The sequence below is a fragment of the Pseudorca crassidens genome, chromosome 13, assembly GCF_039906515.1.
Source record: "Pseudorca crassidens isolate mPseCra1 chromosome 13, mPseCra1.hap1, whole genome shotgun sequence".
In the NCBI taxonomy this organism is placed as follows: domain Eukaryota; kingdom Metazoa; phylum Chordata; class Mammalia; order Artiodactyla; family Delphinidae; genus Pseudorca; species Pseudorca crassidens.
In genome coordinates, this window is record NC_090308.1 from 69,276,954 (window position 1) to 69,290,461 (window position 13,508).

Sequence of the window (13,508 nt, forward strand, 5' to 3'; positions counted from 1 at the left end):
TGAAGAGTGGCCCCCGCTTGCCGCAACTGGAGAAAGCCCTTGCACAGAAACGAAGACCCAACACAACCAAAAATAGATAAATACATAAATAATAATTAAAAAAAAATTCGTGTGTGTGTGTGTAAAATTGCTTTACTCCATCCTCCATTAGGTGTATTTAGTTACAATGAAGTACATCTCAAATTGGAAAAGTGGGTTAAATACTTACACTTTTCTCTTAATTATCGGTTTTTAGAGTAATTATTGGTGCCCTAAAACTTTCAGTAGTATCCAGTTAGAGGTTTGCTTATTTTATTAGTTTTTCCAAAGAACCAGCTTAATTTTCTTTTTTGTCTTATCATTATTGTCCACATTATTGATTTCTGTTCTTCTCTTTAGTGTTTCCTTCCTTTTAATGTGTTTGGATTTGCATTTTTCCCCCCATCCTTCTGAATGCTTAGCTTGATGGTTTTCAGCATTTCTTTGTCTATGATTAATGCGAGGTTTCTCAGCCTCAACACTGTTGATAATTTGGGTCAGATAATTCTTTGCTGTGGGGGGCTGTCCTGTACGCTGTAAAATATTTAGCAGAGCCCTGGCCTCTAGTCATGTGATGTAAGTACCACAGTCCCCTTCTCCCTCTCCCTGCAGTTGTGACTATCAAAATGTCTCCATATACTGCCATGTGTCCCCTGGGCAGTGCGATCACCCTTCGTTGAGAAGAACAGGATTAATGCATTTAATGCTATAGATTTCCTTCTTAAATAATGCCTTAGTTATTGCTTGACCTAGTTATAGCAGTATACATATTGCATGTAGTGTTTATTGTCATTCAGTCTAAGCACAGGTCTACAATTCTTAATCTGTAATTCTGAGATCCAAAAAACTCTGAAGAAGTAACTTTTCCCATAAGTTTGGCATTTAATAACAAAAGCTGACCTCAATAGACTTGAGACTATTTATAGTATTTATTTCTGACTTATTTATTTATTTATTGTTTATATGTTTTGCTGCAGAAATATTAATATCTGATTATGGAGTACTGTATCAGACCTCATTAACATATTACATTATGTTATTTATGAAATACATGCTATAAAACTGTTCAAGAATCCTAAAAATTCTGAGTCATATCTCTCCGGCTCAAAATGATTTTCAGTAAGTGGCTATGGACATGAATTTCATAATTTCCTCTGTGAATACCTGTATAACCTATTGAGTTAGTTTCCAGACTTAATGTTTCTTTAAAACTTGATGTCAATTATGGTATTGGTTGGAGTGAAGCTTTGTATAAAGGAATGAGAAGAAATAAGAGTAGAAAGGTGGGTTGGAGTCAGCTTGAAAGGGACCATAAAGGTTTAAGGGGTTTGTGTTTCATCCTGCAGGCAACATTAAGCCATAGCAAGTTTTTTGAGTGAATAGTAATCATGTTTATGTTTTAAGTGCTGAGTGAGAGCATTTAATAATCGGTATTTAGTGGATGTTTCTCAAGTATAGAATTGCTCTGGAAGCCTGGAGACCAGGCGGTTTCATGTAGTTGGGTGGTGCAGCCTTTGTCTCACAGCTTTTGCACTTACTTGGTCACTGTCTATAATACGTAAGCATCTTTAATCATCTGTCTTCACCTTCTTATTACTTGGTGCTTTATTCCCCAATTCCGAAATCCCAGATCTTCACAATATCTTCTGTAACCTTTTCTATTCCATGCTGCACTTGGACAGTTGTCCCCAGTCAAAGAACTGGGATCAATGTGGAACTCACTTGTGTGCTTCCCTTCTCTTAAAGATTCTGTTGCTGTATATTGCCTGTTATCCAGTGCCTAAAAGCAGTTGCTGCACATGTTTTGTTCAGTTTTATAGTTGTTTATGGCAGGAAGGCAAGTCTGGTACAAATTATTCTGTCAAAGAAATAGAAGTCTCTTACTCCTTTGGAACATATACCATCTGTCTGTTTTCTCACTGATCTCCAGGTCACTTGTACTATAAGCTTCTGGTTTATAAACTTTCTCTCCATTTTAAATTCTGCCATCATTCTAGATGACTCCAGTGTTTGGGCAAGTAGCCCATCAAATATGCTAGTCTATCTCGAGGTGACTCCTGTACAGCCTCCCACTTAGACCACCCTATGGTGGCCCTGGTTATCACCAGAAAGTATTCTACCTGTGAAATCTTAAAAATCAAACCTCCCACTTGCTGACCTACTTCTCTCATTCGTAAAAGCCTGCTTTCCTTAGCCTCCCGATTCCTCTGCCTTCTTCCTATCCATTTTCCCTCTTCTGTTGTCACTTACTTTCCTATGTGGTTTGGAGTCAGTGTAGCTTAGATTCCATTGCCCGTCACTTGAGCCACTCTATTGCCAGTATCTTTGGCTCTCTTTCCTTACATTCCACTCGCCTGACAAACTCCAAATCTTGGATCAGTGATGCTGCTTGTTTTTTTTAGTGTTTATATCCTGGTTACTGAATGTTTCTAGAGAAGATCCCACACCTGTAAATTTAACTCTTCAGCCTCAGTACTGCTCGGCAGTTCCCCAGGATACCCTTCTCTTTACTTCTTCCCAGCAGCTGTTTCAGAACTTCCCCAGTCTTCTAGAACTTCCGTTCATGCCACCCTCACCCTTCACTCTCAGCATCTCCTGTTTCACCTAAAGGCCATCATAAATTCCTGTTTTGAAATCTACAGGTTTGACTCCATTCTCATCAATCTGTTCTTTCTCTCTGGTATTGGGGAGGAGATCTCTCTTCCTGTTATAACTATTTCTTCTGTTTTGGCTCTGAATCCCAACTACTCCTATCTCTCTAGGAGAAAATAATTCTCTCAAGTTACCTTTTGTCTCCTACCTTTTTCTCTCTTTTCTCCTTCTCTCCTATTAACATTTAATTATGATCAGGTTTTTCTAAACACCTTTCCTCATGGTCCCTCTCCAGCTAAACCTTAGCTCTTCTTTCCTTTAAAAAGAGAATTATCCACATGTACCAGTCCCACTTCCCCACCTCTCTTCAACCCACTGCAGTCCTTTACCATTCTACTAGAATTGCTTTTGCCTAGTTCATCAGTGGCTCTCTTGTTGCTAAAACTGACGGACACTTCTCAATCTGTCTCACTTTATTTTACAACTATTTGATCATGTTAACTACTTCATCCCTGTTGAAATGTTTTCTTTCTTTTTTTTATCTTGACAGCCGTTTTGACTTGACCCCCAGTTGTCGTCTCAACTCTGCTAATTACTAGATTCCTTTACGGATTCCTCTTGTTCTGCTTATTTCTTAAATGTATTATGTTCTCTTCTTTTTTCATTCTGCAGCTTTTCCCTGGTCATGTCATTCGTTCCCATGACTTCAGTGATCTTTATGCTGGTAATTTCCAAACCTTTATCCTTGGCGCATATTCTCTGCAGAGATCTAAACTACCCAGTATTTGGCTGGTTATGGAACATTTCTGCTTGACACGTCTTGAGATATCTGAAATTCAACATGTCCAAAGGGAACTGATTTTTAATCTCTCCCTTCTCCTTGCATCTAATCAACTACTTAGTCCCCTTAATTCTTCCTCCTAGATGTCTCAAAACAGTCAGCTTCTTTTTATTTCTAAGTCTCTTCCCTAGTACAGGCCATCTGTAGACTCTCCTAGATTAATTACTTCAGCAGCTTTCTAATTAGCCTGCATGTTTCCAGTTTAGGCCATTCTCCATATTGCTGCCTGAGTGTCTACTGATCATCTGGTGATACTACTCTTTTTCTTAAAACTCTTAAAAATTCTTAAAATCTTCATTGTCTCCTGGGCATTACTTAGGACTCTTGATGGTAGATGAAAGAAACTCAGCTCACACTAGGTTTGGCAAAGAGGGGAATCATGGGAAGATTATGTAAGTGCAGAAAGAACTGGAGTGTAGCTGGGCCTCAGAGACACATAGAACCAGGGTTTGGAATACTGCCAATAGTTTCTTCCCCTCCTGGATTTTCCTGCTTCTCTCTGTGGATTGGCTTCATTCTCTTCTCACTACATAGTGATTTGTGGCCTGAAGAGCTGGCACCAAAGTTTGTACTGTATGGTTTGCACAGCTAACAACCGTGACGCGGTAATTAGAATTTGAACTGTGATGTTTGGGGGGCTGGTGTCTCACAAAGTTTTGGCAACTGAAATGTATGCACGTCAGAGCTGTGCGCTGTGAGGACTGGCCGTATCGAGACACCTTAACATGGCTTACTGTATGACACTGTGTCATGTGGCTTTGGCTTGGCTTTTCTAGATTCATCTCAAGACCACTTCTTCCTTGGAACTGTGCTCAGATCTTAGCCCACGTAGTTCTCTCCAGTTTGAATTCCCCTGCCTCTTCCCCAGTCCCTCCTTCCTCTACCCTGTCCTCTTCTGTTGGTTTTCTCCTACTCACTCTTTAAGGTTTTCCACAGACACAACTTTCTCTGAAAAGAGTTTTTCTGTCTTTTCAAGTTTGGGTTGTGTATTTTGCCCGAGGAGTTCTCATATCATGCATACTTTCTCTGTCATAATATAGAACACATCATCACACTGTATTGTATTTACTTACTTATCTGTTATACCTACCAGATAGTGTTTTCCATGCAAATAGAGACCATGGCAGTGCTGTTCCTTATTGTATCCCTAGAGCCTAGTACTATGTAGCACAAAACGGGCACTCAGTAAAATTGATTTAATGACAAATAATCAGAATTTTGGTGGGGTTTGAATACTACCCTGTCATTAGAAGGTATTCTGGAAAAATGTGGTATTGGCTAAATATGACAACCTAGGTACCAAATTATGAAATATTGAGAAGTTATACTTCTTTATACATTTAATGAAATATACATTTGATAGCATACATTCTATGATTCTTATAGTTAGTAGATACATTACAGAAAATCATGACTGGAGAAGTTGCTTCAGCCTAGTATGGTAGGTGCTTAATTAAAAACTTGTGAAATCAATGAAGGGACAAATTAGTGTTATATGCTGTTTTTTGGTTCTAATAATTACCTTCCTTTATTTCTAAGGTATCTTCATGTTTTAATGATCTTCTGGTCATTTGTTGCTGGAGTTGTCACATTCTACTGCTCATTGGGACCTGATTCTCTCTTACCAAATATATTCTTCACGATAAAATACAAACCCAAGGTAAAATATATGTGTTCTTACTTTTAAAAGAATTAGTAGGTATGACCCTGTGCTATTCGATATTGTTCATGAAAGCATGTTAAAGCAGTGATTTTTAAAAAATACCTCTGCTATTATTTAATAATGGAAGACATTAGAACATTTTTAAAGTGAAATTTGCATATATGTTTATTTTTAAAGTATATAGGTCTCCCAGGAGGAGCTAAAGAAAGAAAACAGAAAATTCTCAGAAAATTGGGCTCCACGATTTTAGAGTGTCCTTTGACTGCATATTAACTATGATGACAGTGAATTAAAACAGAGGTTTCCAAAATTGGTTGTACAGTAGAATCACCTGAGGAATCTTTTAAAAAGTACAGACTCCTGGGCCCTACCACTAGATTTTGATTGAATAGTTCTGGGTTAGGGCCTTGTAATTAGGACCTGTTCAAAGCCTTCCAGGTGATTCTGAGGCACAGACACAAACAGGGAACTAATTGTTCCCTAAATGTTTATTTGCTCCATAGAAACAAACCAGTAATATTTCTTTAACGAAAATAATTAGTTTTTCTGAACTTTGAACTCTTCCTTGAAAATTCTCCAAGTTGATGTAGTCCCTCATCTCAGGTTGGTTGATATTTCTACTCAGAGGAAACACAGCTGAAGGTGATACCCCGTATTTGGTCAGGAACCTTACTAGTTATCACGCGTCTTCTCCCTCATTGAATTCAAGGTTTTGGAGAAATAGAAAATAGTTTTTTCTTATACCTTTGCAGTAGAGTATCATTTTCAAATATAGATTTATATATTTATTTATTTATTTTTAGTAAGTGAGCGTAACAATTGACTTTAATTTTAAGCTTGAAAATTTGGCTTAGTTATTGTAAAGCATTTCATTAGGTATTTTTTTCCTATTGGCAGTTTGGTATAGCAAGTATTATTTATTATAAAGAATGGTTTCAGTGTTAAAGCAGATATTAGTTAAAAAAATCATGTCCTTTGAATTCATACATTGATTAACAAACTTTTGGAAAGTTGATTCTCTTCAGTAAATATGATACGTAAAGTAAAGACGAATCTCCCTATTTCCCTTTTTTAGCAGTTAGGACTTCAGGAATTATTTCCTCAAGGTCGTAGCTGTGCTGTTTGTGGTAAAGTGAAATGTAAACGACATAGGTACGTTAAACACTTTTAATTTGTTGATCCTTCCAGTTACATTTTGGATTTCAAGCAGTTTAACTGTATGATTTTCTTTAGACCTGCCTTGCTGCTTGAGAACTACCAGCCATGGCTAGACCTGAAAATTTCTTCCAAGGTTGATGCATCTCTTTCAGAGGTAACTGATTTAAATAAAATTGCTATGTATACCCAAGCAGAAAGTATTAAATACCTATGGAAAATTTAATCATGGAGTATTTTAATATATGCTGCCTAATCAATTCTTCGCTGGTAGTTGATTGTTATACAACTTGAATGGTAAACTAGAAATGTTTTTGGATCCCATGTCTAATTGAAATGGACATTTTAGCCAAAAAAAGTACTGTTTACCTAGTTATTGTTTACCTCTTATAAAAATAGTCATTTTTATTATAAGACAGTAGAAATAACCATTTTGTAATTCCAGAGGAGACCTGAGCTACAAGGAGCCAATGTGTATCTTACTGAATTGTGACCCCATTTTTGACACTAACTTGAGCAGAAAGTCAGATACATTTCAGTGTTTGTCCATAGTATAGGAATAGAAAGCATGTTCTCTTATCTTTGTTCCAGTCACATTTTATATGTACCTTTTTGGTAACATATCATGTTTTAGTTATTTCTTTGAGAGACTTGGTCTCTCCATCCAAGAAAGCAGTCAAGTCCTTGAAGGCAAGGAATGGGTCTCATTTGTTCCCAGCACCAAGTGCAGGTGCCAGATATATTGTTGGTACCTGATAGATATCTATTGAATTAAACTGAGTGCTAATTAGTTGAAGAATAGCATTAGGCATCTGAATCCTGCCTTAATTGTCCTTTTTCCCAGTTTGTATCTTTGTTTGGCGAAAAGTATGCTGCATAAATGCTAAACTGTTGGCAGTTTTCCTTTTCATTTCTTCTGTAAGCTCTTTTTCATCCTTCAGATTCCCTGATTTAAGACTGTGCTGTCCAGTATAGTAGCCACTAGCCACATGCAGCTATTGATAAACACTTGAAATGTGTTAGTCCAGATTGAGATGTGCTGTATATGTAAAATACAGTAAAATATGTACTGGATTTTGAGGACTTAGTAAGGAAAAAGAAATGTAAAATATCTCATTATATACTTTATGTTGATTACATATATGATACTATTTTGGGTATATTGGGTTAAATAAGATATATCATAAAATTAACTTCACCTGTTTCTTTTTACTTTTTAAAAAACATAGCTACTAGAAAATTTGAAATTATATTTGTGGCTCACATTATATTTCTGTTGGGGAGAGTGCTGATTTGAGGTCTGTTGAAGACAAGACATCTAGGAAGAGTATTATTTGTAGTTTGACACTTCGTTTCTTTTTAAAAATTGAAAAAACTGATGTAAAGCTCTTAGCCTAGTGCCTGGCACATATTGGTGTTCAATAAATACTAGCTCCAATATTTAAAAATATTTTCTGAGATCTTGCTGTAGGCAGGAACTGGATTAGGCCCTAGGAATAAAAAGAGAAATCAGGTATGGTTCCTTTCTTCTGGGAACTTCAGTCTAGGAGGGGAGATAGCCATTTAAACAGACATATACAATATAATGTAATGCAGGCTATAATGGAAGAAATGTACAAGGTGTATCATTAGCACAGAGGACGAAGTGCATAACTGTTGAGAGGAGCAGTCAGGAAATATAACTAGAAGTTTATCAGCCTGATAGTGTGGGAAAAGGTATTTCAGGGTGTGGGAAGAGCTTTTGGAAAGAAAGAGAGGCTTTGAAACAAGGTGGAGTGTTCAGCAGACTGGAGGGTGAAATGCGAAGGAGGGTGTGGGCAACGAAGAGACCAGACTCTATTAGCTAGTATTTATCAATCACTTACTGTATAGTAGATATTGTACTAATCACTGTACTTGCATTATTCATGTAATCATACAGCCTATGAAGTAGGTGCTATTATTGATTTGATGGTTTTACCAAAGGAAGGGTTTAGAGAGTTTTAATAATTTTCTCAGGTATCATACTTGGTTGGTAGCAGAACTCAGTCTAAAACCCAGGACTGCCGTAGTTCTTAACTGATTTTTATATGGCCCTTTAGAAATCAGATCATCAGAAGACTTAAAAGGCCACGCTGAAGGAGTTTAATTGATCGGGAGTCAGTGATTTTCAAATTGTGTAACTAGAGTTTTCAGATGTGATTCACAGGATGCAGTGGGAGGTGAAAAGGAAGTGGATGGTCACAGGGGCTGGCAAGCAGCTTTCTCTCACCCCTTCACAATCAGTGCAGCTCCACTTGTCTTAACTTTGATATGTTGTGGTTTGATATATTGAGGGTTTCATGCAGCGGAGTGATGTGGTCAAATACATGTTTTAGATCACTTTGGCAGGTTTATGGAGGTTGGAGGGGAGCTAGCTTGGAAGGAGGGAGACTAGTTTAGAGGCTATTGCTATATATAGGGATGAGAAGATGAGGACCTGAATAGTGGAGCTGTAGAAAAGAGCTACTTAGGGTGTAAACTTAGTAGGGCTTCTGATTGAATTTGAGGGAATAATATAATAATAAGATGAAATGTTTAATGGTAAATTTTCTAGTCTCCTCTCTGTGTCCTAACACTGTCTATATGTATCTTATTTTTCCAGGTGATATCACTAATGCTTACTTTTTTAGTAAAAAGTCCAAATCTTGTTGCCTTAGTATTTAGAGAGTCCACAGTCTTGATTACTGCTGCAGAGAAGGTATATAGTCAGATTAGATATATTGTTTCATTCCCTCCCTAGTGTTTTTTAAAGTTAATGCCCACTGCTACAAGTCCTTTTAAAAATTAAACTATACTGCTGCACCCAGGCTCAAGGAATGGAAGGTTTAACACCCAAGATTTCTTTTGTTTTGTTACTCTTTCACATATAACTTGATTTTCAGTGTACAGCTAAAATTTTCACGAAGTGAGCATATTCATGTAGCCGGCCCCCAGATCAAGAAACAAAAACATTATTAGCACCCAGAAGTACCCCTCATGCTCCCTTCTGGTCACTATCCTCGCTTCAAAGATGATCACTGAAACCTAACTTTAACCCTTTATGTAAGTCTTATATATTTGTTTCTTCATTTTATTCTGGGAATACTGACTTACAGAGAGGGTTAGGAATGCAAAAGACTAGCCTATTATTTTCCTTATTTCCATAGAAATTTTTTGGTTCAGTGAAGCTTCAGAGTCAGAACAATTTAGGTTTTTAAAATTTTTTTTAAATTATAGGAATATTTAAAAATGTGTGTCATTCTAATAGTAATTTTTCTTTTTTATGGTTTTCAAAGTATTTTTTCATGTTTTCTTTCATCATCACAACATGTAAAGTTGACATATACATTTTGTCATGTGAAAGTGTGATATTAGATGTCAATATATGGGATACTAAACTTAGTTTTTATTATATATTTCTTAGTAGTAGAGTTTATTTTCCCAGAATGAGTTAACTAACTTGATTTTTCTTTGAAAAATAATTTTTATGCAGGTTCTTGAATTAGTGTTGGAAAACTTCATTTATCCCTGGTACAGGTAAGCGCTTTCTATAAGACCTTTTTCCTATAGTATAGTGAATACCATTAAGTTAAGTGCTAATGATATGTTTTCAGTATAGGCCAGGATTTATCAATTTTGGCACTATTGACATTTTAGACCACGTAATTCTTTACTGTAGGGACCTGTACTGTGCCTTATAGGGTATTTAGCCGCACCCCTGGCTTTTTCCTAGCGAATGCTGGTGGTATCCCTTCTTCCCCTAGTTGTGACCACCAAAAATGTCTTCAGAGATTGCCACATTTACCTGGGAGGCACAGTGGTCCCAGTTAAGAACCATTGATTAGGTCATCAATTAACAGTTTAGTGATAGCAAAGAGGAACTTAGGCTACTTTTTGAAAGAGAAGTAACTTGTAGAATTTCTTTTTTTTTTTTAAATCATCTTTATTGGAGTATAATTGCTTTACAGTGTTGTGTTAGTTTCTGCTGTATAACAAACTGAATCAGCTATATGTATACATATATCCCCAAATCCTCTCCCTCTTGCGTCTCCCTCCCACCCTCCCTATCCCACCCCTCTAGGTGGTCACAAAGCACTGAGCTGATCTCCCTGTGCTATGCAGCTGCTTCCCACTAGCTATCTGTTTTATGTTTGGTAGTGTATATATGTCCATGCCACTCTCTCACTTCGTCCCAGCTTACCCTTCCCCCTCCCCGTGTCCTCAAGTAACTTGTAGAATTTCTCATGACTCCTAATTGTAGGAGTGATTTACTATTTTGTATGCACTTTTTACATTTGAAATAGTTGTACATTTACAGGAAAAATTTATATTCAGATATTTCATTAAATTGAAAGTTAATTTCAATAGACTTTTCCTGGAAAATTAATATGTTTTTTCCAAAGCAACTTTGTTTTTGGTGTCTGAGGTGGATGTACAAGTGCCCTATGCTTAGCAGGATATGGATCTGAAAAAAATATATAGTTTGACAATCAGAAATCCCAAGTTATATTATAAAACAGATGTTCCCTTACATAAGCATCATGTATTTAGTTATGTATTTGAACACTTAAACCCGTATGACTTACAGATGTAATATTTAATGATAACTACCCAAATTTTATATAGATTCAGTATATTTTGAATTTCCTAATTTAACAATGCTAGTAGGGGACTTCCCTGGTGGTCCAGTGGTTAGGACTCAGCGCTTTCACTGCTGTGGGGCTAGGTTCGATCCCTGATCAGGGAACTAAGATCCCACAAGTCACGTGGCATGGCCAGAAAAAAAAAAAATGCTAGTAGTTGAGTTGATCTATAGTGTATTAAAACAAATTTAATATTCAGTTTATATGGCATATTTTCCTGAAAAGCTTATATAAATTAATTTTTTACATTTGAGTCTGTCTTAAATATGGGGCATTTGCCATTTAAGTAAAGTTGATGGTGAGGCCTTTTGTAAAATGAATCCTGTTGTAAAACTTCCCCACTGCGACCCCGCCCCACCCCTACGCCCACATTATGACTCTTCAGATATAAAATATGGCTGTATTTGTAAATGTTAAAGTCTGTATTTTCTCCTTTGATGCTGTGATATCCCCTTCCTTGGAGTTAATAGTGGAAAGCATGATTGATACAATTATCTTCCTTATTTTACCAAGGGACTTAACAGGTAGCATCATCTTCAAGTTCAGAATATCACCATTATACGTACCTTTCTTTCTTGCCTTTGATTAGGGAAGTATCCTTATTCTTCTAGGGACCTCAGGACTACAGGAAAACTCAGGAGAAGGTTGTCAAAATTTCTGTTTAAAAACAGTTGAGTTTCAGTTTATTTTCTTTTTCAAATAGAACACACACTTTTTTCCCTTACTTTTAGAATTAGTTTATATTATTAATCTAGAAATATTTAAACTAATTTAAAATTTAGTATGTAATTCTGTTGCTTCTCAAAATTATTCTTTGTTTTATTTCTTAGATATTTCTTTGATGATGTTTAGAAAATGATCTTAAAAATCTTAAAAATATGACCACGTACATGTGAATGTCTGCAGGGAAATATGTACTATAATTTAGTTAACAGTAATTGTGTCTTGTCACTAGAATTATGGGAGATTTCTATTCTTTGTACATTTCTTTTTTTCTCTACTGTAATGCATTATTTGTTAAAAAAAAGTAGCGTAAGTAAATGGAAGAAAGTCAGTTCTAGACTTTTCTTGTTTTCTAGAAGAGGAAGCTGTGTATTTCTTTGAACTTCTAAATGCTTGCTTTTCTCCTCAATTGAAGGGATGTAACAGATGATGAGTCCTTTGTTGATGAACTGAGAATTATATTACGGTTTTTTGCATCTGTCTTAATTCGAAGGATTCACAAGGTATATATTTATAATGAGAAATTTGGGAATTTCTGTACTGTATGTATTTGTTCCTCACTTTTAATTTTTTAGATTAAAAGATAAATGGATTACTTTTGATTAATTGATCAATTTTGCTTTCTTTATTTTAATGTTTGGATATCTTGGTTTGTGGCAATTAGAAATAAAAAGACAATTAGAGAAAAAAAAATTCATGTTCCAGTTAGATGAATTTACTGAATACAGGGTAATGATTATGATCTACTTTTTAAAAAATTTCAAGCCATAGTTTGTTTATGTTTGAGTTTCTGTCTGTATATACTTAACAGTGTGTTGGCTGTAGACATAAATACTTGTCTACTGCCTTGTCAGTTTGATAGAATTGAACATATTGACAATAAATTGGCATATCGTATGTGCCATTAGTAAATAAAGATAAATCTTGTTAAATGTTTCTATACCTATTTGAGAAGTGAACAATACAGTCAAGTACTGTGGCAAAGATATGCAAAAATTATGAATAAGTAGTTCACAAAAGAAACATATAAAATGGCCAGTGAATATTTGAAAATATGTTGTCTCACATGAAATATAGTCTTTTGATGAGATACTGTTCTTTTGCCTATCAGGTTGGGAAAGGTAAAAAACATGATAATATCTAGTAGTGGTGATTGTGGGGAAACAGGCAAAGCAAGTACAAATTCAGATTGATGTAACTCTTACCCTGGAAGGCAGTTTGGTAATCTTTATTAAAAGACTTAAAAATGTCTGTGCTCCCAAATTTAATTCCATTGTTTTTCTTAGTATATTTTAAAGAAATAATCACAGTAGTTTGTAAAAATGTATGTTCAAAGATTCATTGCAGTATAGTTTATAATAAGGAAGTCTGAAAAGGAAAACATGTCCAGTGGTAGGATTGTTGGTTGATTGAATATAATACATGCTAACTATAAAATCCTTTCTGTAGTTTTTGTGATTGCTTGCTTTCATTTAGCATAATGTTTGTGATTGGTTGTTTTCACTTAGCATAATATTTTCAAGGTTTATTCATGTTGTCATTTTGTAGCTATATCAGTACTTATTCTTTTTTATGTCTGAGTAATATTCTGTTGTATGGATATGCCACATTTTGTTCATGCATCCATCCATCCATCAGTTGGCTATTATGAATAATGCTGCCATAGTGTTTGTGTATAGGTTTTCTTGGGAGGGAGGGGGTGGAATATTTGTTTTCATTTCTTTTGGGTTTACCTAGGAGTGTAATTGCTGGGTCAAGTGGTAACTCTGTGTTTAACTTTTGAGGAACTGTCAGATTGTTTTCCTAAGTGGCTGTACCACTTTGCATTCCCACCAGCAGTGTATGAGGGTTCTGATTTCTCCACATCCTTGCC

At 35.8% G+C, this 13,508-nt stretch overlaps 1 protein-coding gene across 7 annotated transcripts in view; it reads left to right on the forward strand.

Moving 5' to 3' along the window:
* Window positions 1-13,508, forward strand: part of SNX14 (sorting nexin 14) — a 68,843-nt gene that overhangs the window by 9,618 nt on the left and 45,717 nt on the right. For 5 of the 7 annotated variants that reach the window (XM_067702644.1, XM_067702643.1, XM_067702640.1 and 2 more), the window contains exons 2-6: window positions 4,991-5,111; window positions 6,190-6,266; window positions 6,348-6,426; window positions 9,763-9,806; window positions 12,051-12,138. In XM_067702644.1, the coding sequence (XP_067558745.1) occupies window positions 4,991-5,111; window positions 6,190-6,266; window positions 6,348-6,426; window positions 9,763-9,806; window positions 12,051-12,138 (409 nt within the window). The remainder of the gene's footprint in view (window positions 1-4,990; window positions 5,112-6,189; window positions 6,267-6,347; window positions 6,427-9,762; window positions 9,807-12,050; window positions 12,139-13,508) is intronic. The other 2 variants (XM_067702639.1, XM_067702641.1) reach the window with 1 other exon arrangement.